At 40.6% G+C, this 26194-nt stretch overlaps 4 protein-coding genes and 1 pseudogene across 20 annotated transcripts in view; all 5 read left to right on the plus strand.

The window, feature by feature from the left end:
• LOC132873435 (protocadherin beta-15-like) overlaps positions 1–26194 on the plus strand; it is a 246338-nt gene that overhangs the window by 198298 nt on the left and 21846 nt on the right. The window contains exon 2 of one of the 17 annotated variants that reach the window (XM_060909003.1): positions 1179–1366. The exons of the other annotated variants lie outside the window; for them this stretch is intronic. Coding sequence (XP_060764986.1) covers positions 1179–1280 — 102 coding nt within the window. The 3' untranslated portion in view covers positions 1281–1366. Of the gene's footprint in view, positions 1–1178; positions 1367–26194 lie in introns of those variants that run through there. 17 annotated transcript variants of the gene reach the window in all.
• Positions 5479–8574, plus strand: LOC132873755 (protocadherin gamma-C5-like). Its single transcript, XM_060909561.1, has 2 exons — positions 5479–5509; positions 6089–8574. Exons 1-2 carry the CDS (start codon positions 5479–5481, stop codon positions 8572–8574), a joined length of 2517 nt encoding a protein of 838 aa, XP_060765544.1.
• LOC132873756 (protocadherin gamma-C5-like) lies at positions 9498–12300 on the plus strand (annotated as a pseudogene).
• On the plus strand, positions 14549–17008 carry LOC132873689 (protocadherin gamma-C5-like). The gene has a single exon (XM_060909460.1). The coding sequence runs from the start codon at positions 14549–14551 to the stop codon at positions 17006–17008; it is 2460 nt and encodes an 819-aa protein (XP_060765443.1).
• LOC132873757 (protocadherin gamma-C5-like) lies at positions 20729–23194 on the plus strand. The gene has a single exon (XM_060909563.1). The coding sequence runs from the start codon at positions 20729–20731 to the stop codon at positions 23192–23194; it is 2466 nt and encodes an 821-aa protein (XP_060765546.1).

Below are 26194 nucleotides of genomic sequence, written 5' to 3' on the forward strand. Positions count from 1 at the left end.
GTCTGTTTATGTAAAGGATGCATTGTAAATAAAGTTACATTTTGCCCCCCCAAAAAGTGTTAATTTCCCCTATGTATGGAGACTTTTGGGACACCATGTAGTTACTACATTCTGGACAACCCAATACTTCAGAAAAACTTCAGACAGATTTTTGAAGACTGCCTTTCATGTGTCGTATCATGCGTCAGCACTGAATATTTGCTCCTTGTATTACAGCAAATGTTTAAACCACAAATTGAAAATGAACTGGTTGATAGACAGGAGTGGTCAGAAGTTTATATACACTTATCCTGGACATGAATGTGATGGAAATAGTGGGCTTTTAATGATTTCTCTGGCAGAATGATTGTTTGACACATCTTGAATAGAAATTAAAACAAGAATTTGGTGCACAAGTTTTAATTTATTTAAGGTTTACTGAAATGAACACAGGGTTAAAATTATATATACAGGGTCAGAAATATACTGTACATACAGCACACCTAATATTAGCTTAAATTTAACTTTCAAGTATCACCTTGAACAAGCTTCTGGCAGAATTCTGATTGGATATTTGAACACTTGCTTGACTGTCGGTAGTGTTTGAGCAGCTTTCAGTTGATGTCAGTCCTTTGCCTTGGTGGTTCCTGGGTTGTTCCAGACCATCTGAACCAGTTTCTGCTCAGTTGAGGATGCAGTGACAGGCAGGTGATTCCTTCCTGTTGTTTCAACCCAGAGCCTTTCAGTGTTCAGTGCCTTTCACTGTAGCAATGAAACAGTGGCATTAAAGGGCATGTGTTGGCTGGGAATCAAACCCAGGTCAACTGCTTGGAAGGTAGCTATGCTAGCCACTATAACACCAACACTACACACCTAATCTGGGGACAAGTATGATTGCTTCTGTTTTTAAGGCCCAGGAAACAGCAAATCAACATGTTTGTTGTGGTTTCTGTTGTGTCGTTATCACATTTGTCTTACACATGAATGGTCCCCGATTTGAAACTGGGCAGAAACAGCATTTTTTTTAACTTGGCAATGAACAAATGCTGTGCTGTGATCTCTGCTCTGTCCATGCCACATATGAAAGCAAGTGTTTGTTTGAGACCAGCCAACATATAGACACATTTACTTAAATTGGCAAAGTGGCTCTGCCTCCCAATAACTTGTACTTCTCAAGCAATCCCTTTTTCTGTTGGCAGAGAGAAGTTACCAGCTGGAGTCAAACCATCATCAGGAGGTTAAGAGGCCTTGGTCTTGGCAAGTTAGACATTTTGGAACTTTCAGAAATGCTGAATGAATAATCTAAGTGGGTGTATGTATATTTCTGACCCTGTATCTATAGCTATGATCTTGTGTTGATTGCAGAAAACCCAATATGAATTAAAACATGCAGCAAATCATTTTTTCTCTTAAAGATGTTGTACAATCAGTATGATACAGAAAAGAACAGTTCATAGAAAATCACTGAAAGCCCAATATTGTTATTATATTCATGTCCATGATGAGTGGATGTACAATTATAATAGCAGCTACATTATGGAGAACTTTGAGCTTATTCTGAAAAGTTATTATTGCCTGGGATACAGTGTTAATACGCTACACATACATGCTCTAAACATTAGTGCCTCTTCTTTCACTGTGAAAGTTCATTTGAGCCATTTCATCCATCAGCACATGAGGGGAAAACATGCCATTGTTTTGATTATTTGAACAGGAAATTTAGAAATTTTTTAGAAGTTAAAATGGAGCAAGGAGCTGTTCATTTACTCAAAACGCCAGCCTGTCTAGGCGCTGTCCAGGGTCCTGTATGTACAGTGCTCCCTCGTTCAGAGGTATCAAGAGGTCTGTAATCTTTGATGTTACAGTATAATCGAGTTTAAACCTCATTTAACACCCAATTAAATTAAATTAAGACTTTATGAGATGAACTGTTTGTGTTTGAAGATGGAAAGCAAATCTTGGTGGCTGTGGGCTTCTTGGACCTCCTGAGTTGGCACTGCATTTTGGAAACCGAATGTCCCTTTCATTCTAACATTACTGTTACATGACAAACAATAATTCTAAGAATTTAACAATAAATATTATAACTTTGATAATAATGGGTTGTGATTTCCACCACTGTAGCCAAGTTTATAATAATAATAATAATAATAATAATAATAATAATAATAATAATAGGCTTGCTGTATGCAATGTATTAGCTAATTGTCTGCTGTCTGGTTACCTTTATTCCTTGAGGGTTTTTTAATTATTTCTAATAACATGACAATGTATTGCATACAGTTTCTAAAGTGTGGATTACATACAGTGTGTATTTTTTTTATTCACACAACTCAGCACTGCACAGACAAATAAAGTAAATAGCATTTTACATACAAATTCCATTAATAGTATCCATCCATGCATTATCTATAGCACTTATCCATCAGTGTCATTACCAGCTGACTTCAGATGAGAGGCGGAGTTCACCCGGGGCACATCGCCAATCTATCACAGGGCTACACAGAGATGAACAACCATCACACTCACATTCACACATTCCCACCTATGGACAATTTAGAGCAGCCAGTTGACCTCATCCACATGTCTTTGGACTGTGGGAGGAACATGGACACAAAGAGGAAACCCATACAGACACAGAGAAAATATGCAAACTCCACACAGAATAACCCCAGCCAGCAACCGTACAAGGTTCAAACCTGGAGTCTGCTATACGGTGAGGTCACAGTGATAACCACTGCACCACTGAGCCACCCATTAATATTATCCTTTTTTTTTTATCTTAGATGCTCATATCAGAAAATTCTAACAGGGGAAGAGTTAAAGACTATACATCATGTCTGAACTGTAATCTCTTAGTTAATTCTCTAAGGAATACCATCTAACTGCAATCATACCTCACTCACGTTTAATTTTAAAAAGGATAGGCATTAACAATCTGACTTAACAAAACAAATAGTCTGGTTAGAAAGGCACAGTCTTTTTATCTCTTTCTTTCTCTCCTCATCCAGCTGCAGTGTGAATAGTGCAGGAAAAGAAACACAGTCATGTGGAAGATGGGGAGTGGTCTCTGCAGTGAAACCTTTTGTTTAGAATTGACCTGATAAACTCTGCACCTACATTTATCTGCTAATCTGACTGGTTATTCCTTGATCAAATCCTGCCATCAAAACATTTCATTGTATCAGAAATGCTTGTTTAGTCTTTGTTTTTTTGCATTTGTATTGTACTGACATTTGTTTACATGCCTCTAAATCACTTGAAATGGCCATGTCTTCTTTTCCTTCTGTCAAAGAGTTTAATCTTTCAAAATTTATTCTTTTCTTCCTCCCTCTGTGTGGAGCTTCTCATCAAACACCTCCTCCACCATGCATTGTTTCTCTCTCTCTCTCTCTCTCTCTCTCTCTCTCCTTCTGTTTTTTTCATACAAACATCCCACATCTCAACATGAGGTGGATGTGTTTCCATGACAACAGACCGAGTCTCAAGGCAGACTGGTCCATTTTCTCAATAAGGAGCGGGAATTCAGGTCCACTGGGAGTTCAGTGTGCTGTTGATTGTGTTAGAGTCTCTCTCTCTCTCTCTCTCTCTCTCTCTCTCTCTCTCTACGTGCAAGTACGCACATGCGTACTACGTCTGCAGCTCTCATGCTCCCTCTTGTGTTTGCCATCATAAACCGTATTCTTAAACTCCATTTTATTTGGAGTGTTTTGTTTTGATGATTTTATTTCCTGTTGTTGTTGTTGTTGTTGTTCATGCTCAATCTGTAAGATGTAAAACTGTTGCTGTAACTCTGTCTGAACAATTTTTTTTTCTGTTCTTCTTTCCATGCCTTCTGTGTACAATTTCCTGCTTTACTCCAAATAAGGTAAGCTTTTTTATTTTTATAATGCAACATTTCACACACCAAAAACTCGAACAAAATATGTCTAAATAACCTGAATCTACACTAAAAGCATTGAACTATATGGAAGTTACAAAAAATAAACATAGCTACAGAAAATAACCAATATTAGTATTCAAGCAGCATTAAGGGGTTTATGTACATCCTGTAAATTCTCTCCATCAGAGCTATGTACATTTAATGACAGCATTAAAATAATATTAAAGAAAATTTTAAAAGATATTACACGTCAGACTAATGGTTCTTTCAAGATTAGTTGAAAGTGGAGTAAAAGATGTCTTGCATATTTTATACCAAAATATGCAAATACACTTTATCAACATCAGTCATCAATACATGCCTGGAAATGGCTGATAAAAACTGGCATTACAAATTCAGCCAACTTCTCACTATAACTGTACGGGTTAATTACAGCTTATATCTCATATGCACGAGAATGATTTATTAAGTTCATCTTTATAATTAGTCTTTTATGTATAAGCTTTACTGATTGGCTCACTAAATGATTTTTAAAGCATTTATTTAGACTCAGATCTGAGACCAGTCAGTCAATGTCCTTGAATATGTCCTGAAATAAAATGCTTTCAAATGCTTTCTCATATGTGACATGAATAATCATTAATAATAATTAAAATTTTTAATATGGCCAGAACAATCTTCAGGGATTTGAAAATGTACTGGCTGTGTCCATAAAGTTTTATTTCTTATGTTTTGGTGAATTTTGAACTAAAGAAGCTCTGTTGCTGTAAAATATTTTATGGTTGTTTTTCTGGTCTATTTTATTAACAGTAAGCACTAAAATTTCAAACATGGCTTACTTGTGGATTGTTGAAGACATTTAAAAGGAATATTGCAAGTTGACAATTCAAGAAAGAAAGAAAGAAAGAAAGAAAGAAAGAAAGAAAGAAAGAAAGAAAGGAAGAAAGAAAGAAAGAAAGAAAGAAGCACATCAAATAAAACATTAGCAAGTAACTAACGAACTGATAATATTTAGGAAGTTCTGAGTTGATATTTTCACGGTAAGTGTTGAGATAATTTCCTTCTTCTTGTCTGAACAGTTACTAAATTAATTCCATTCATCATGAAAGAGACAGGAAAACATTTTTGTCTTGTAAAGAGGCATGAATCATTCATGCCTCTTTACAAGACAAAAATGTTTTCCTGTCTCTTTTGCACTAATTGGTTGAAATGTTGACACATAAACAAAGCTGACTGAAACAGTAACCACACACACACGGGACTTATTCAGAAACATTCCCTTGGTCGATGAGGAGTGCAGCTGACCGAGTTGGCCGCCTGTGTGGCGCTGTCCAGCTTTGTGGTGCTGAAATGCAGCAGCACTGTCTAATTCACTCCTCTCTTTTGTGTCTCATGGTTGCTTCCTTTGTTGCTAGGAAGATTGGCTCAGTTAGAGAGACGATTACCGACAGAATTGAGACCAGCTTATGTGGTTTATTATTGGATCCGTCATCTGATGGAAATACAATTTTTTTTTAAATCTTGTGTTGTGTATAAATCCTGATCAGATGCCCTAGTTCTCTTTAACAACCCCCCCCCCCACACACACACACGCTGCGTTTCCTCTTTGTCACCACATGACGGCAGATGAAGCCCAGACAGTCCAGAGTCAGTCGGAAAGGCGAATTGGATTGGATCACATCGTTAACACGTATTTGATTAATGAACATATATTATATATTTGAATATTTTTATCATTACTATTTTTATACAATTTAGAAAATAAATCAAATGTAGTCATTTTGTAAATAGCTTTATTTGTTTGTTTGTTTGTTTGTTTGTTTGTTTGTTTGTTTGTTCATTTATTCAATTTATTTATTTATCAAAACGTCCCTCTAATTCCCTGATCTCGGGTTATGCGTTTTTTTTCTCCTTCTCTCCCCCCGGGGTCTGGAGAGAAAGGAGGCGTGCTCCTGTAACACACAGATATGAGCTGACTGGTTGTGGTTGATGTTGGATGCACCAATGAAGTGCAGAGCTGGACAAAGAGATCTACTCCCTCCCTAGTATGTGTGCTTTCATACTGTGCTCAGCGCTAAGGGACAGTCTGAGCTAGTGCTTTTCCAACAAAAGGAGCCATTCCTTTACACTGGAACATGTCTTCTAGATACCACTTGTGTTTTTATTTTGACCTTAAACGCTTTGTAACGTTAGGACATACTGGATAATCGTTTTGCGTTGTTCGAGGCACGATAAGAATGATGTCGTTTTTCAAGAGGAAGATATACTGCTGTTATTTTATCCTTATATGGAATACAATCGAGGCGCATGTCCGTTATGTCATCCCGGAGGAGCTGAGAGGAGGATCGGTGGTTGGAAATATCGCAAAGGACCTCGGTTTGGATTTATCTGAGGTTGCAGATCGTAAATTGCGAATCGCCTCCGAGTCGGGTAAGCAGTACATCAATGTGGCCGCGGAGAGCGGAGAGCTTATTGTCAATGAAAGAATTGATAGAGAGAGCCTCTGTGGGCTCACAGTGCCTTGTTTACTGCCTCTGGAAGCAGTCGTAGAAAATCCCCTACAGTTACATCGCGTGGAAATTGAAATACAAGACATTAATGACAACACTCCGAGCTTTAATTCTAAACAGCGCGTTTTAAATATTCCTGAGTCTATAAATCCTGGCGCAAAATTTCTCCTCGAGAGCGCGGATGATCCTGACGTCGGGTCAAATTCTTTGCAGTCTTATACTCTGGGAAGTAATAAATATTTTGTCTTAAATGTAAAAACTCAAGATGGAATAAAAATCCCGGAGTTAGTCCTGGACAAACCGCTCGATCGAGAAAAGCAGGCGGTTCAGAAGCTCGTACTGACGGCGGTAGACGGCGGAAAACCGGTGCGATCTGGCACTTGTGAAGTCACAGTCATAGTCCTTGATAATAACGACAACGCGCCGCAGTTTGAGAAATCTTTTTATGAAGCAAACATCGCTGAAAATGAGCCCATAGGAAATGAAATAATTAAAGTCAGCGCTGTGGATTTAGACGAGGGAGCAAATGGAGAAATCGAGTATGTTTTTGCAGACAAAACCTCTGACACAATAAAGGCAGTTTTTGATATTAACCCGACTACAGGTGTGATTAGCGTGAAAGGGAAAATAGATTTTGAGCAAGCAAATTTCTACAAATTCGATCTAATGGCCAAAGACAAAGGAAACCCGCAGATGGAAGGGCACTGTAGTGTAAAAATAAAGATCAGTGACATTAATGACAACGCTCCAGAAATAGTCATTACGTCTCTCTCCAGCCCAGTACCAGAAAATTCCCCGAATGGCACCGTCATTGCGCTAATTAGCACGAAAGATGCAGATTCCGGTGAAAATGGAAAAGTGACTCTCACCGTGGCATCGGCCTCACCATTTAGACTGAACCCTTCTCTATCTAATCGTTACGCACTGGTTACAAACGGTCCACTAGATCGTGAGAAATATCCTGAATACGAGATCAAATTAAATGCAGTTGATTCCGGGTTGCCAGCTCTGCATGCAGAAAAAAATGTAAAAATTAGTATCTCTGATGTCAACGATAATCCTCCCATTTTCTCTCAAAAGTCGTATACAGTTTACACAAGAGAAAATACTGCTCATGGGTCAATACTGTGCTCTGTATCAGCACATGACCCGGATCTTGACCATAATGCTAAAATCTCCTACTCCATTTTGGACTCTAAAATTCAAGATGTTTCCGTTTCATCATACATCTACATCAACTCAGATAATGGCAGCATTTACACCATGCACTCATTTGACTATGAGAAGACAAAAGTGTTTCAGATCCAAGTCCAAGCCAAAGATCATGGCTCTCCGTCTCTGAGCAGCAACACCACGGTTCATGTTTTTATTGTGGACCAGAATGACAACACCCCCGCTGTCATTTACCCCTCCGCACTCCTGGGCTCTGTGTCCCATCAGAGGATGCCCCGCTCCGCTAAAGCAGGACACCTGGTTACTAAAGTCACAGCAGTGGATGCTGACTCGGGCCATAATGCCTGGATTTCCTATCGGCTCTTGGAGGCCACGGACGCATCTCTCTTCACTGTCACTTTACACACAGGAGAGGTGAGGACTAAGCGCTCTGTTTCAGAGCAGGATGACTCCTCTCAGAGACTGCTCATAGAGATCAAGGACAACGGAGAACTGGTGCAGTCCACCACAGTCACTGTGGATATACTGATAGAGGACGGCTTTCATGAACCCATCTCAGACTTTAGGCACAAAAACACAGAACCTGATCAGAAAAGCAGCAGAATCACATTATATCTCATCGTTTCTCTTGCCTCCGTCTCATTGCTGTGTTTGATGACATTTTTGATCTTATTGGTAAAATGTGCTCGAAGCAGTAGAGGCAGCTCGAGTTGCTGTATCAGACGGAGTGATTGTGAATCTAAAAACCCCAACAGAAACCTGCAGATCCAACTCAACACTGATGGACCCATTAAATATGTGGAGGTGCTGGGAGGAGACATGATGTCTCAGAGTCAGTCGTTCGGATCTTATCTGTCTCCAATGTCCGAATTCAGTGATTTCACCCTCATTAAGCCCAGCAGCACCACAGACTTTACAAACACTCTCAGTGTGCTTGATGCGTCACTACCAGATAGCACGTGGACGTTTGAGAGTCAGCAGGTGAGCAGTGATTTTTATTCATTTTTACTTGATGAACGTTTTTGCTAGAAATTTCACATGCACTGAATTTCTTCAACCTTCTTATGGGCTAGTTGTCTGGCTCACTTTACTATACATGACTGGCATTTAGCAGATGCTCTTATCCAGCATGACATACAACATACCCAGAGCAGCCTGGGGATCATTTGTTGGTTAAGTGGCTTGCTCAAGGGTACTTCAGCCATTCCTGCTGGTCCAGGGAATCGACTGAGCTTTTGGTCCCAAAGCTGCTTCTCTAACCATTACGTCATGGTCCATTGCCGAGTTGTGTGTGCACTAACATGTTGCTGATTCTTATTCTTGAGAGGAGTATTTTGTCTGAAAATATGCAGAAAGGACTTGTGTAGGAATGCTTCAGCATTAGGGCAAAATTTCAATCAGTTATTTTCTGACAAGCAGTGCACACTCAGAGTAGGTGGATAAAACTCCTAACAAGTTCGGAGTTTTATTCCCCACACCAGTCAGTCAGACACATTTTGGAATTCCTTCTTTTGTGTTTAATTAATGCAGAGTATTGACATATTGTTTTGACAAAATTTTTGATGGTTATGTGCATACAATTAAATATGTGGCTTCATTTACCTTGTAAAGTAAAATCATGCACCAGTCTTTCACTAAGCACATAGCTTTTGAGGACCACATTTCTTCTGGGTGTTGTTTCTTTAAGACATTGCACTATCCACTGACAGTCTACTGGAGCGCTGTCCACCAGTAGAGTGCTGAAGCGCACAAAGAGATCCACTCCCTCCCCTCGGAGCTCTGCTGAGCACAATGCTGAGACCTACACACACAGGGATGGACGCATTGCCATGCACGAAGAAATCTGGCAACGTTTTCGACGTTGAAAGATAATTTGCTTTTCACCGTAGACTTAGCTTAAATAAAATGCGCACCAGGATACCGAAACACTCAAGAGTCAGCCATTTTTGGAAATGAGGACTCCTAAAGGAAGAGCGGTTGGATTTTTCTGGGCGCTGTGGCTGCTCTCTGTCGCGGTTTTGTGGAATGGAACAAACGCGCAGCTCCGCTACACGATTGCAGAAGAGCTCAAGGAGGGTTCCGTTGTCGGAAATATAGCAAAAGATCTGGGTTTTTCAGTGTCGGAGATTTCTGAGAGGAAACTGCGGATCGCAACTGAATCCGGTAAGCAGTATTTCAGTTTTGATTCAGGAAACGGTGAGCTGGTTGTGAAGGATGTAACAGACAGAGAGAATCTGTGCGGACAAAGCAGCAGTTGTGTGCTTCCGCTGCAAATCATAATCGAGGATCCACTTCAGTTTTACCGCGTGGAAGTCGAAGTACAGGATATAAATGACAACTCGCCACGTTTTCACGCAGACACAAACACCGTAGATGTGTCAGAGTCGACACCGGCTGGAGCTAAATTTCGTTTAGAGCCTGCTCAAGACCCGGATGTTGGATCAAACTCGGTACGGACGTATGCGCTGAATAAAAACGAACACTTTGTGCTTAACATTAAGAATAACAAAGATGGAACAAAAATCCCTGAACTCGTGCTGCAAAAAGCGTTTGACAGAGAAAAACAGGCTGTACATCAACTGATTCTGACAGCGATCGATGGGGGAAATCCAGTTCGATCAGGGAGTGCTGAAATCACAGTAAGGATACTCGATATCAATGACAATGCCCCTGTATTTGATCAAGATTTATACGAGATTAAAGTAATGGAGAACTGTGCTCCCGGCACTCTGATATTAACTGTAAAAGCAAATGATTCGGACGAAGGGATGAACAGTGAAATCGAATACTCATTTGGAGCACACACATCAGAAGCTATTCAGAATTTTTTCACGATCAACTCAAGGACAGGCGAATTATCCGTGTTGAAACATCTGGATTATGAAAGCAGTACGTCATACGAATTTGATATACGAGCTCGAGACAAAGGAACTCCTGTCATGGAAGGGCATTGCAGAGTTCAAGTGGCAGTCGTGGATGTAAATGATAACGCTCCAGAAATCATCATCGCCTCCTCGCCAAAACCTGTGAGAGAAGACGCATCTGCTGGCACCATGGTAGCCTTGATAAATGTCAAAGATTTGGATTCAGGTGATAACGGAAACGTCACTTTAACCATGTCCGGTAATCAGCCTTTTAAATTAAAGCCAACGTTTTCTAATCATTACGCGCTGGTTACAGACGCCAAACTGGATCGAGAGAAGTTTCCAGAATATAATATCGAACTCAAAGCATCTGACTCTGGATCGCCACCCTTGTTAACAAGTAAAATGGTCAGAGTAATGATATTAGATGCAAACGACAACGCGCCTGTTTTTTCTTTGCCCGTGTACTCGGTTTATATTAAAGAAAACACCACACCAGGATCAATTCTATCGACTGTATCTGCCTCTGATTTAGACACGGGAGAAAACGCGAAGATAACCTATTCAGTTCTTGGTTCAAAAAATCAAGACTTGCCTGTCTCTTCGTATATCTATATAAATTCAGACAATGGGAGCATTTTCAGCATGCACTCATTTGATCACGAAAAAATGAAAATGTTTCAGTTCCAAGTCCAAGCGAAAGATCACGGCTCTCCGTCTCTGAGCAGCAACGCCACGGTTCATGTTTTTATTGTGGACCAGAATGACAACACCCCCGCTGTCATTTACCCCTCCGCACTCCTGGGCTCTGTGTCCCATCAGAGGATGCCCCGCTCCACTAAAGCAGGACACCTGGTTACTAAAGTCACAGCAGTGGACGCTGACTCGGGCCATAACGCCTGGATTTCCTATCGGCTCGCGGAGGCCACGGACGCGTCTCTCTTTACTGTCACTTTACACACAGGAGAGGTGAGGACTAAGCGCTCTGTTTCAGAGCAGGATGACTCCTCTCAGAGACTGCTCATAGAGATCAAGGACAACGGAGAACCGGTGCAGTCCACCACAGTCACTGTGGATATACTGATAGAGGACGGCTTTCATGAACCCATCTCAGACTTTAGGCACAAAAACACAGAACCCGATCAGAAAAGCAACAGAATCACATTATATCTCATCGTTTCTCTTGCCTCCGTCTCATTGCTGTGTTTGATGACATTTTTGATCTTGTTGGTAAAATGTGCTCGAAGCAGTAGAGGCAGCTCGAGTTGCTGTATCAGACGGAGTGATTGTGAATCTAAAACCCCCAACAGAAACCTGCAGATCCAACTCAACACTGACGGACCCATTAAATATGTGGAGGTGCTGGGAGGAGACATGATGTCTCAGAGTCAGTCGTTCGGATCTTATCTGTCTCCAATGTCCGAATTCAGTGATTTCACCCTCATTAAGCCCAGCAGCACCACAGACTTTACAAACACTCTCAGTGTGCTCGATGCGTCACTACCGGACAGCACGTGGACGTTTGAGAGTCAGCAGGTGAGCAATTATTGAAATTTATATCTGAGCGAGCATGTACATTTGATTAGTCATGTATTTATTTTGACCAATATCATGAGAGAGGATTGTTTATTTGTTATTGGCCTTTTGCTACATATTTACAACAGAAATGCTCAAACTTCCTGTCGATTTCTTCTAATTGATTGTCCAATGCATCACAGTAATGTCAATAGAAAATTTGAGAAATAACCAAGACCAGTACAATAAGCCTTTTTTTTTTTTTTTGCTGCTGCTGCTGCTGCTGTTGATGATGATGATTTTAACAATTTACTGTCTTAAAATATTGTATTTGCGTTATGTTATTTCTTCATAGAGTACATGTTACAGGTCTTAGGAACTTCCAGTCAACATTTTGGCACAGATATGAAATATTTAAAAAAAAAGCTAAGAAGCTGCCTAGATTGCTGAATTCGTAAGCTCCGTTCACAAAGGCAGAATATTTATATCGTACATAAACATTACCTTTAGCCTATAATATAACATCCTCTATACGATATGTACAGTCAATATTTCACGAGCTCACTTGTAGAAGTATGAAAATGCTTTCAGCCAGGACAGCGCCGTTTCTCAACATGCAGTCGCAAGCAAACGCTGCCATTTTCTCACGTTTATTTGCAAGGAGATTAGCGCCACCTGCTGGCCAATAAAAGTGGCTATGCTTCTGTTTTCAAGTATTACGAGTCCTTGGAGAAATAGCCGTAAACTAATTAAAGAGAGCAAAAAATGTCAGTTGAAATAGAGCAATTATTTTTTTTCAGGTGACACATTTACTGAAACAATTCTGTCTGTGAAAAATGTTATTATTTGAAGCGTACAGTAATGCTTTTATGTCTGAGGACTACTGTCCAGTTGACTTGCTAACTTTAGGACTGCAGTTGTCATGAACAGTTTTACACTCAAGTCTCCATCAATGAACAGTTTATAACTTCAACAAAACAGACTTCATGTTAAAACTATAATGAATTTCCTGGTGACACAGTTATACTTTGTGAGTCTACAGGACACAGTTATAGAAGTGAGTTATTTATAATCATGCTGTCTGTTATCACCCAGATGAGGATGGGTTCCCTTTTGAGGCTGGTTCCTCTCAAGGTTTCTTCTTCATGTCATCTGAGGGAGTTTTTCCTCACCACCATCACCACAGGCTTGATCATTGGGTATAGATTAGGGATAAAATTAGCTCATGTTTAAAGTATTTAATTTTCTGTAAAGCTGCTTTGTGACAATGTCTACTGTTAAAAGCATAATACAAATAAACTTGGCTTGACTTGAAACTAAACTTGAGTAAAGAGGTTTATAAAGTGCTAATTAGTCTGACAAGGTATCTGAACCTGCTCCTGATCTATGACATCCCCCTGAGGCTTTCCTTTTTAACCAATTCTGCGAAGATGCAGCATATAACTCTTGTCCTTATATAATTTTTTTTTCCTGGAGTATGAAAAGGTACATCTAGGTTCATCCATGTGAGGTTTTTCATTTGCCCTTAAAAACAAAAGTACCAGACTGATTTTTCATTGATGCTTGGATGATAGCATGAAGCCTTCACATATTTTATCTTTATATTTATAATAATAATAATAATAATAATAATAATAATAATAATAATAATAATAATAATAATTTAAGCTACATAATTGGATATTTAAAGTTGTACTCTAGAAACTTAAAGATACACCTCGTGCATCCTGACAAACAAATGATTAATCCTCCAGATGCAAAACACTGATAGGACACCCCATCCAGAAGGAAATGTACAATTGGGTCCTTTTGTTTTTGACAGTGTAGAAAAGTAAATTAAGTTTAGTGTTGAAACTGTTGCATTATTTATAATCCCTAATAAATTTTCCTGTAAACCAGCTTACTGAAATGGAAGGGTCATACCGTGTGTGTGTGTGAGTGAGAGAGAGAGAGAGAGAGAGAGAGAGAGAGAGAGAGAGTGTGTGTGTGTGTGTGTGTGTGTGTGTGTGTGTGTGTGTGTGTGTGTGTGTGTGTGTGAGAGAGAGAGAGAGAGAGAGAGAGAGAGAGAGAGAGAGACTTATCGCTGTCCTTAACCATGGTGCTGAAACCTCAGAGCTCAGAACCCATTCATTTCCCTATTGGTTTCGTTTTAATGGACCAAACGCTTATATTTGTCTTTTTTATTATCTCCTTCCAAATATAATTCTTAAAACGCTTGATTCTTGTTGTGTCTTGGGTAATAAGTTTAGTTTTCACATGTACTGCCATTTGTCTCTGTGGAATTATTGCAATTCTACAGAATGGCGATTTATTTTCCAAAACATTTACGATCACCAAAGGCAGCCATGGTAAAATATGATCATTATTCTGCTCACACCGTCTCTTTAAACCGCAGGGTGTTCTTGCTTTCATTCTATTGGTGTGTTAAAAGCCAATACCAAGGCTTTACAGTACAACGAGATCTACTCCCTCCCCCTTTCTATTGTGTCATGACTCTCCCTAAAAGAGCTTCAGCCGAGAGCTGGAAACGCGCACAGATTTTGCCTGCTGCTCTATCAGTAGAGGGCAAATTTTATTACATGTGCAATGAGTCACAAACGTGCGTTAATGTGTAAGTATTGGAAATGCAGACTCTGAGGATAAATATGCCGAGAAAATGGTGGATTGCTGGGCTGCTCTGTGCGTTTGCTGTGTGGAATATTACCGAGGCGCAGATTCGCTACACAATACCAGAGGAGCAAAACGAGGGCACTGTGGTTGGAAATATCGCCAAAGACCTGGATTTAAAATTATCTGACGTGTTTGAACGGAAATTGCGGATTGCTGTCGAGTCTGGTAAGCAATATTTCGGTGTGGATCCAACAAAGGGTGAACTGGTGGTGAAGGAGAGAACTGACAGGGAGAATCTATGCAGCCAAAGCGCCACTTGTATTCTTACTCTAGAAGCTCTTGCAGAGAATCCGCTGCAGCTGTATCGCTTTGAAATAGAAATTCAGGACATTAATGACAACTCTCCGGTTTTTCAAAATAAGGAAAGCACGTTAAATATCGCAGAGTCAACCGCGCCTGGTGCAAGATTTCGTTTGGAATCAGCCCAGGATCCTGATGTAGGATCAAATTCACTGCGCACTTACACACTGAGCAAAAATGAACATTTTGCATTAGATATAAAAACTGAAAAGGATGGTGCAAAAGTCCCCGAGTTGGTTTTGGAAACGTCCTTAGACAGAGAGAAGCAACCGATACTCAGTATTTTACTAACGGCTTTAGATGGTGGGAAACCTGCCAGATCTGGCACTGTCCAAATCTCTGTTCGTGTACTAGACATAAATGATAATTCCCCTGCTTTTGACCAAGCTCAGTATGACGCACAAATCGGAGAAAACGCATCACCGGGAGCTGTAGTTGTTTCAGTCAGAGCTGTGGATCCAGATGAAGGAGTAAACAGTGAAATACTCTACTCATTTGGTCCACACACTTCTGAAATGATACACAATTTATTCTCTGTCGATTCCATTTCTGGAGACATTAAAGTCAAAAATAATCTCGATTACGAAACGGGGAGCTCCTTTAAGTTTGACATCGTCGCTAAAGATAAAGGCACTCCGCCGATGGAAGGTCTTTGTAGCGTCCATGTCGAAGTTTTGGATGTGAATGACAACGCACCAGAAATCCTTTTAAAATCTTTGCCCAGTCCTGTGCGTGAAGACGCATCCGTTGGAACAGTCGTAGCTTTTATCAGTGCCAGAGATTTGGATACTGGTACTAATGGCAAGGTTAATCTGAGTTTATTACCCGGCACGCCATTTTCTTTAAAATCATCGATGTCCAACCACTACACACTAATCACAGCTCGAAAACTGAACAGAGAAGCGCACTCTGCATATACTGTTGTGATTGTTGCTGCTGATTCAGGATCACCACAGCTCACGTCGAAGCAGGAAATACTCGTAAATGTTTTAGATGTAAACGATAACACACCTGTTTTTACACAACCGTCTTATATTGTCCAGGTGAAAGAAAACAGCGCTGCTGGATCAATATTGTGCTCGGTGTCGGCTTCTGACCCAGATCAGGGAGAAAATGCAAAAATTTCTTATTCTATTTTAGACTCTAGAGTCCTCGACACTCCTCTGTCATCTTATATCTATATAAATTCAGACAATGGGAGCATTTTTAGCATGCACTCATTTGATCACGAAAAACTGAAAGTGTTTCAGATCCAAGTCCAAGCAAAAGATCACGGCTCTCCGTCTCTGAGCAGCAACACCACGGTTCATGTTTTTATTGTGGACCAGAACGACAACACCCCCGCTGTCATTTACCCCTCCGCACTCCTGGGCTCTGTGTCCCATCAGAGGATGCCCCGCTCTGCTAAAGCAGGACACCTGGTTACTAAAGTCACAGCAGTGGACGCTGACTCGGGCCATAACGCCTGGATTGCCTATCGGCTCGCGGAGGCCACGGACGCGTCTCTCTTCAGTGTCACTTTACACACAGGAGAGGTGAGGACTAAGCGCTCTGTTTCAGAGCAGGATGACTCCTCTCAGAGACTGCTCATAGAAATCAAGGACAACGGAGAACCGGTGCAGTCCACCACAGTCACTGTGGATATACTGATAGAGGACGGCTTTCATGAACCCATCTCAGACTTTAGGCACAAAAACACAGAACCCGATCAGAAAAGCAGCAGAATCACATTGTATCTCATCGTTTCTCTTGCCTCCGTCTCATTGCTGTGTTTGATGACGTTTTTGATCTTGTTGGTAAAATGTGCTCGAAGCAGTAGAGGCAGCTCGAGTTGCTGTATCAGACGGAGTGATTGTGAATCTAAAAACCCCAACAGAAACCTGCAGATCCAGCTCAACACTGACGGACCCATTAAATATGTGGAGGTGCTGGGAGGAGACATGATGTCTCAGAGTCAGTCGTTCGGCTCCTATCTGTCTCCAATGTCCGAATTCAGTGATTTCACCCTCATTAAACCCAGCAGCACCACAGACTTTACAAACACTCTCAGTGTGCTCGATGCGTCACTACCGGACAGCACGTGGACGTTTGAGAGTCAGCAGGTGAGAATGTGATCTAATGAATGCTATACTTCTCAAGACTGACTTGTTTTTTTTCCCCTGCATCATCCCGTATTTATGATGACACATTATAATGCACAACATAATGTCGTGTAAGGTCTGAAAATCATTCTCTTTTTATGGCGTTTGTGTCACGTAGGTATTGTATTCATTATATGATCACCGTGTGACTGCCTGTAGAACAAATCGTTGTGGATTGTGTTGTAAGATAGTTTGTCGATGGTTCTGTGCACATTTCTGTTTTTTTTTCTCCCTGCGCTAGAGATCTACATTCAAACTTCTTTCTAAGTGTATAAAGTGCTGCATTGTCCATTATTCATAGTTCAGTCGCAAAACACTGTCCGAATGATTTGCAAAGGCTTCCCATAAAATAATGGCGAAATAAATTGAGGTACAGTTTTGTTTGTGTTAATTTGTGTATGATGCATGTTTTGGAGACTCATTTTAGCTTTGCACAGTGTAACTTCATTTGCTACCTTAAAAACGTGTCCACGGATGGTCTGGATGAGTTACTTGACAATGAATAAAACAATCAATTTGTGAGATTTGTTCCTTACTGGGACACATCGTCGAGATCCACTTATATCATCAAAAACTGTACTTTTTATCCTTTAGGATTTTTTCGAAATGAATCACGTGCCAGTCAAGAGTTAATCAGAGGCTTAAAAACTAAAAGCAAGGGAGTGGCTCTCTTTTTTCAGCTTAGTTATAAGCATGGTTATTAAAGCTGACACTGACTCATTTATTCCTTTCTTGGTAAGACATGCAACTCTTTCATAGAGGAGTTTATATCAGCCGTTTCACAAGCTTTATAAATTCCTGATTCAGAGTTATTATTGCACCTAGAGGTCAGGAATGGAAACTGCACTAAACACTATTTAGACGTCAGTCTGAGAAGAAGATTCCGACATTTTCAGTAGAAAAGGAGCAGACAGAACAGTTGCCAGATTGTGATACTTTAACTTTTTTTTGCTGAACTCTGTCAACCCTGGACAATGATATGACTTCAAACTCAGGTCTGTCTCAAACCTGCTCAAACCGACCTGCTGACTGGACAATGGATGACTGTATGCTGTAGACTCATAACTGCCTGTTACAGGGCGACTCTAACAATGCACTGGACTCGACCATGTAGCATGAGTGAACTGTGACAGCCTCTCCATTTCATTTTGTTTGAGGCTAGATCATTATTAATGTTGCCCTGCAGCACAAAATACTCTGGTCACAAGCTGCTCTTGGTTTTATACCCCTGATGAAGCAAAGAAATGAAATATCATTAAAGTAGACGCTTGTATTCAGGGTTAGATCACAGTAAGATTAGCATTTAGTCTCTAAGGCCCACTTTACATGGGGACGGTCTGAAACAAAAACGCAAAAGTCCGTTTTCGTTCTCACTTTTTTCCGCGTCTACACGACCGTTTTCAAGGAGGAAATCTGCGTCTATACGGTGATGCATAAATGTGTGGAATTCAATTGGATGTGCATGCCAGGCAGCTAGGTGGTGCTGTGAAAGACCTCCGCTATGTCTACACGCATGCGCAACGTCTTCCGTCTTGTCTGATCTGCACATCTGCGCCGCAAAAACTTTGACTACTCTGGCTATGGTAAGTAAGAAAGTAAGTAAAAAAGTAAGAGCATACTATACCCGCCTCTGTTCATTAACAGTATATGTGCAGATTCGGTATAGATGTTCGAAGGACTCCTGGACGTTTATTAAAGCTGCCAGAGCAGCTTGAAGGTCCATTGGATCGATGTAATCAGACATGCTCTTACTTTTTTACTTACTTTCTTACTTCCCGGGCTGGCATGTACAGTATATGACATATGTATGACGTAAATGCATACCCGACGTGAGCAGATCCAAGCAGAGTTTCGCGTATTGGGTAGTTTAGATGGATATGCAATGGGGGCTGTTTTTAACTTATCCACTCTGGAAGGCGTTTTCAATTTTTTCCATTTTTCAGCCTCGGAAACGCTGTCCCCATGTAGACGAAAGGCACTTCCGATAAAATATTTAGTTGTTTTTACCCGACAGCGTCCTCATGTAAACGGGCCCTAAATAGTAGTATTTATTTATTTATTTATTTATTTAACCTGGCAAGTAGTATTAGGAAATGCAAGGCAATAGCAGTGTGGATCCAAGAGATATACTCGGCAAGATAGTGCTCATGTGGTACAGGATAAAATAAAATAAAATAGAATTATATAAAATTGAAGGAAATATTATTTTAAAAACTATTTTTACACTCTATATGCACAGTAAGGGAGACCGGGGAGACTTGGGACAGTTTGCATTCCCATAAATTAATTTCAACCAATCAGGTTTCAGATAACATCAGAAGTTAGATGTTGCCCCTGAGAGTAACTGACTTCCTTTGGAGCCCCGAAGGTGGACACTGCAGTAAGGTTTGTGCAGTTAAATATTTTTGTCAAGCAAAACTGCATTTTCTACTTGACCTCCACCTCCATTCTATGGTGTAATGTATGCTGGTGAATTCAGGATTTGTTAGGAATTAAAGTATGTACCCTAGAGTTACCAAAAATAGTATGGTATAGTATTAATCTTAAATTCTAGGGGGGAGGGGGTGTTAAGGAATTTTTTTTTCAAAATGGCCAGATGGGGAGAGTTGGGACACTATATGTTACAGTTTTTTTTCTTGTGGTTTAAAAATATAAAATTGTTTACTTTTTTTTCTTAAAAATGTGGGCATGTCCCTGTATGAGACTGAAGCTTATTTACTTCCTTCTTAAGAATGGAAGTGCTTTGTCTCATCAGGCTTTGAGTAAACTGACTTTTCTCTATCACTGTACCAGCATTCTGTGTTCATACAGTTCATATGGTACAAGTTTTGGTAATAAATAAAAATGAAACATGTAGGATTAAGCTAGGCATTTTTTTTTCTAGGTCTCTCCACTATGTCCCAACTCTCCCAGCATAATGTCCTATGTCTCCCCTCAGTGTTTCATGTCTCCAAATAAAAATAATGACAGAAAAAGTGAAGCCTGAAGGCCAGTATATGTGACAAGCTGAGAAACTAATGTTGTGGTAAGAGGATATAGTAAATGCTCTTGAGAGTAACATGAATGTGATGCTATGTGCAAAGAATTTCACACATTCTACAAAAGCTGAAAACTTGTTCCAAGTTTCCCCGCTCTCCCCTACACACAAGAAGACAAGACATACTAACAATTCCTTTGTCAGACAGTGTCCATTTGACACTGGGAGGTTTATATGCATATTTCATGTTTATTTTGAAGGAGCAGTACACTTATTAAATTTGAAAATGTTGGTATTGCTGGAACCTATTCCTTTTAAACAAACTTATATTTTCAGTAAAGATTTTCAAAATGGGATGACTCGATTAATTAACTGAATAATCTTCTACGTGTCGCATTTACAGCATTTATCTGCAACAATGCACTACACAGTACTGTTTTTCAGTCTGTTCGGCATGAATGTTCCTTTAAGACGCTGCTCAAGCTTGTAAGCAATTGGAGCGCTGTCCGCCAATAGAGTGCTGAAACACACAAAGAGATCCACTCTCTCCTCCAAGCCTCAGTGCCATATTCCACAAGCAAAGCTCATACCGACAGGACCGCGTTCACAATGAGGATAGCGTTAGAGCCAGAGTTTTTGGATGCCGAGGATAGATTAGGTCGAATATTTTAACTTGCAATGGTTTTGGAAGTAGAATATTTATTAATATCACACTCATGGAAATGGGAGCGATAACATGGAATTCGCGCTGCTGGTGGCAAGTGCTGTGGCTTTTCTGCTTCGTTTGGAGTACAATAGAGGCGCAGATTCGCTACTCCATTCCCGAGGAATTGAAAATAGGATCTGTGGTTGGAAACATCGCAAAAGATTTGGACCTTGGACTTTCTGAAATATCCGACCGTAAATTACAGATAGCGAGCGAATCTGGTAAGCAGTATTTCGGGATTAATTTGGGGAAAGGGGAGCTAATAATTACAGATAGAATCGACAGGGAACAGATATGTGCTGCATTCGTGAGGTGTACATTAACGCTAGAAGCTATTATAGAAAACCCTTTACAAATGTATCGTGTGGAAATCGACATTCAAGACGTGAATGACAACTCGCCGTTTTTTCTTAATGATCAGTTCGTTGTTAATGTCGAAGAAGCTCGAACGCCAGGAGCAAGATTTCGTTTGGAGACAGCAAAAGACCCGGATATAGGGTCAAATTCTTTACAGTCATACATGCTAAGTAAAAATGAATATTTTGTTTTGAGTGTGAAAAATAAGGACGGTACTAAAATCCCTGAATTGGTTTTAGAAAAGGCTTTGGACAGAGAGAAGCAGTCCACCCACAACCTCGTGCTGACTGCAGTGGATGGTGGGACTCCAGCGAGGTCTGGAACAATCGTAATTATTGTTCGGGTACAAGACAGTAACGATAATACTCCAGTTTTTGAAAAAACATCCTACAAAGTGAAACTCCCCGAAAACACCGTAAGAGAAACAGTCATTCTGACAGTTAAAGCCAAAGATGCAGACGAAGGTGTAAATAGCGAGCTAATTTATTCATTTGAACCGAGCACGCCAACGAGCATTCAGAATTTATTCTCTATTGGTCCAGAAAACGGTGCCATCACAGTTAAAGATGATTTGGATTATGAATTAATCAGTTCCTTTAAATTTGAGGTAATCGCCTCAGACAAAGGAGCTTCGCCTTTAGAGGGTCTCTGCAGTGTAGAGATTGAAATAGTGGATGTAAATGATAATGTGCCGGAGATTATTCTGAAATCTCTTCCGAAACCAGTGAGAGAAGACGCAGCCCCTGGGACAGTAGTAGCTCTAATCGGAACAAAGGACAGTGATTCCGGAGAAAATGGCAAAGTCAAATTAAGCATACAGCCGGGTTTACCTTTTACACTAAAACCGTCCATTTCCAACTATTATGCATTAATCACGGATTCAAATTTAGATCAGGAAACATTTCCTAAATACACGATTGAGATTCTGGCGGAAGATTCAGGGTCTCCGCCGCTTCGGTCTAAAACTCAAATATCTGTTGAAGTATTAGATGTAAATGATAATCCCCCGGTCTTCTTACAATCCTCATATGTGATTTACGCGAAAGAAAACGTTAATGCTGGGAATGTGTTATGCACCGTTTCAGCTTCTGATCCAGATCAGGGAGAAAATTCCAAAATTTCATATTCAATTACAGAGTCACGTATGCAAGGCATTTCGGTCTCCTCTTATTTTTATATAAATTCAGACAATGGGAGCATTTTCAGCATGCACTCATTTGACTACGAGAAGATGAAAGTGTTTCAGTTCCAAGTCCAAGCGAAAGATCATGGCTCTCCGTCTCTGAGTAGCAACGCCACGGTTCATGTTTTTATTGTGGACCAGAACGACAACACCCCCGCTGTCATTTACCCCTCCGCACTCCTGGGCTCTGTGTCCCATCAGAGGATGCCCCGCTCCGCTAAAGCAGGACACCTGGTTACTAAAGTCACAGCAGTGGACGCTGACTCGGGCCATAATGCCTGGATTTCCTATCGGCTCTTGGAGGCCACGGACGCGTCTCTCTTCACTGTCACTTTACACACAGGAGAGGTGAGGACTAAGCGCTCTGTTTCAGAGCAGGATGACTCCTCTCAGAGACTGCTCATAGAGATCAAGGACAACGGAGAACCGGTGCAGTCCACCACAGTCACTGTGGATATACTGATAGAGGACGGCTTTCATGAACCCATCTCAGACTTTAGGCACAAAAACACAGAACCCGATCAGAAAAGCAACAGAATCACATTATATCTCATCGTTTCTCTTGCCTCCGTCTCATTGCTGTGTTTGATGACGTTTTTGATCTTGTTGGTAAAATGTGCTCGAAGCAGTAGAGGCAGCTCGAGTTGCTGTATCAGACGGAGTGATTGTGAATCTAAAAACCCCAACAGAAACCTGCAGATCCAGCTCAACACTGACGGACCCATTAAATATGTGGAGGTGCTGGGAGGAGACATGATGTCTCAGAGTCAGTCGTTCGGCTCCTATCTGTCTCCAATGTCCGAATTCAGTGATTTCACCCTCATTAAGCCCAGCAGCACCACAGACTTTACAAACACTCTCAGTGTGCTCGATGCGTCACTACCGGACAGCACGTGGACGTTTGAGAGTCAGCAGGTGAGGAAAGATGCACAGTGAAATTGTTCATTTTGAATAAATTGAGGCATCATAGAGCCTTGTTTTATGTTATGGCTGGTTTTGCGTATGCGCGCGTGCGTGTGTGTGTGTGTGTGTATGTGTGTGTTTTGTGTTTGAGAGAGAGAGAGAGAGAGAGAGAGAGAGAGAGAGAGAGAGAGAGAGGGGAGGTTCATTACAACACCACAAACATGTACTGCGCGCGACTTTACTATTTTGCTCATAAAAATGTTTTTGATATGTTTATTAGAGAGGTTTATGTTTATTTTTATTAATTTTACATTTATTATTTCCTTTTTGTGGCAAACAGGAAAAATATTGTACTGAAATTATATTCAAGAAATCGACATCTTTCTTGGTTACTGAGAACAGCTCAGTCTCCATCCCTTCTTCTGCTTCCTATTATTATTATTATTATTATTATTATTATTATGTAGTAGTATTTTTTTTGTTATTGATTATTGATGCTGGGCGGCACGGGGGTGTAGTGGTTAGCGCTGTCGCCTCACAGCAAGAAGGTCCGGGTTCGAGCCCTGTGGCCGGCGAGGGCCTTTCTGTGCGGCGTTTGCGTGTTCTCCCCGTGTCCGCGTGGGTTTCCTCTGGGTGCTCCGGTCTCCCCTACAGTCCAAAGACATGCAGGTTAGGTTAACTGGTGACTCTAAATTGACCGTAGGTGTGAATGAGAGTGTGAATGGTTGTCTGTGTCTATGTGTCAGCCCTGTGATGACCTGGCGACTTGTCCAGGGTGTACCCCGCCTTTCACCTGTAGTCAGCTGGGATGGGCTCCAGCTTGCCTGCGACCCTGTAGAAGGATAAAGCAGCTAGAGATAATGAGATGAGATGAGATTATTGATGCTGTTGCTGCTGCTGCTGCTGCTGATGATGATGATGGATGGCCATTACTCCAGTAGTTATAGGCTACCTTTTGTTAACACTAAACTCATTTTGTTATGCAAGAAACTGAGGAGTGATGATTACTCAGTGTTGGCTTTATTGTCTCCATCTCCAAAACCCTTTAAAACTGCTCCTTTACTTGATTATTTCTGGTTTTGCCTGAAATATAGCACCTTCACCACCCAAACCCACTTTATTCCAGTTCTATCTTGTTAAAAATTCTTGATACAACACATTTTAGTTGAACTGGACTAGAGGATGCTGTGGCTTTAACAGGCACCATGTTGCCCATTGGAGAGGACCAGCTGAGCTTTGCACCAATGGAGCAGCACAATGATAAGGCTGCAGAGAAAGGGGATGCTCTCTTTGTATGTTATAATGCTGTTCACGACATAGTGGACACGTCAAAGTGTCAAGATTTATGTCATCAAAATGAGGATTAACATGGCGTCCATCTGTGGGTGTAGAATATCTGTCTAGTAATGGAAAGAAAGAGCATTTTGACGAGATGATCCACAAAATCAAAGAAGGGTGGAAAAGGACGGCAGCAGGGCTGCTCGGTGTGTCTGTGTTCTCTCTGTTGTGGAATATAACTGAAGCCCAGATTTGCTATTCCATACCAGAGGAGTTAAAGGAAGGCTTTGTCATCAGAAATCTCGCCAAGGACCTTGATTTTGACATCTCAGATATCGTGGATCGTAAGTTATGAATAGCTTCTGAGTCTAGCGGACAATATTTTCGTGTCGATTCAGAAAAAGGTGACCTGGTTGTGAATAATAGGATTGATCGCGAAGGGATTTGCACACAAAGCAGCAGCTGCCTTTTACAGTTGCAGGTTGTTATTGAGAATCCTTTACAGCTCCACCAAGTAGAAATAGAAATACAAGATATCAATGACAACTCACCAAATTTTCACACAAAAGATGGGGTGTTAAAAATCCCAGAATCTATCGCTCCAGGAGCTCAGTTTCCTCTCAAAAGTGCTGAGGATCTTGATGTAGATAGTAACAGCTTGAGCTCATATTCTCTGATCAAAAACAATTTTTTTCTGTCTAAATGTAAAAACCCTTAAAGATGGACGGAAAGTGCCAGAGCTGATTGTGGACAAACCTCTCGACAGAGAAAAACAGTCTGTTCACAAGCTCATTTTAACAGGTTTAGATGGTGGGAATCCTGTTAAATCCGGTACTGCTTTAGTGCAGATCATTGTTCAAGATGATAATGATAATGATAATGAACCAAAATTTGAAGTGACTGCATATAAAGCGCAAGTGCAAGAAAGTGCTGTTGTTGGTATGAGTGTAATACAAATAAAAGCTACAGATTTAGATGAAGGTTCAAATAGTGACGTTCAGTATTATTTTGGAGCTCACACCACCAATCCAGTGAAGCGAGCTTTCAGTGTGAACCCGGATACAGGAGAGCTTACAGTATTTGGAAATTAAGATTACAAGATCACAAAGTCATATACATTCGATGTATGTGCAAAAGATAAAGGAAACCCAGCACTTGAGGGCCACTCTTCAGTTCAAATAGACATTGTGGATGAAAATGATAATCCTCCTGAAATTATTCTCACATCTTTGCCTAGCCCTGTCCCAGAAAATGTGACAGTCGGAAGTGTAGTAGCTCTGATTCATGTCATAGACTTGGACTCCAATGATAATGGTAAAGTCAAGCTAAATATCTCTCCAGAGTTTCCTTTTAAACCAAAACCCTCTTTTGATAATCATTACTCTCTGGTAACTGACTCGCTGTTATACCGTGAATTAAAATCGGAATATATTGCAGAAATTACTGCTCGTGATTCTGGTGGGCCATCTTTGAAAGCAACAAAATTTGTTAATGTCAAAGTACTTGATGTAAACGATAACCCACCAATTTTCTCTCAGCAGTCTTATAGTGTGTACATTAAAGAAAATAAACCAGCAGGCAATGTGTTGTTTTCCCTCACTGCTTTTGAAATAGACACAGATAAAAACCGCTTTAGTTACATATTCTATCATGGACTCGAAAATGAATCATGTTCCAGTGTCATCATATTTTTATATAAACTCTGAGAATGGCACCCTTTACACCATGAGCTCATTTGACTATGAAAAGCTGAAA

The sequence above is a fragment of the Neoarius graeffei genome, chromosome 25, assembly GCF_027579695.1.
Source record: "Neoarius graeffei isolate fNeoGra1 chromosome 25, fNeoGra1.pri, whole genome shotgun sequence".
Classification (NCBI taxonomy): domain Eukaryota; kingdom Metazoa; phylum Chordata; class Actinopteri; order Siluriformes; family Ariidae; genus Neoarius; species Neoarius graeffei.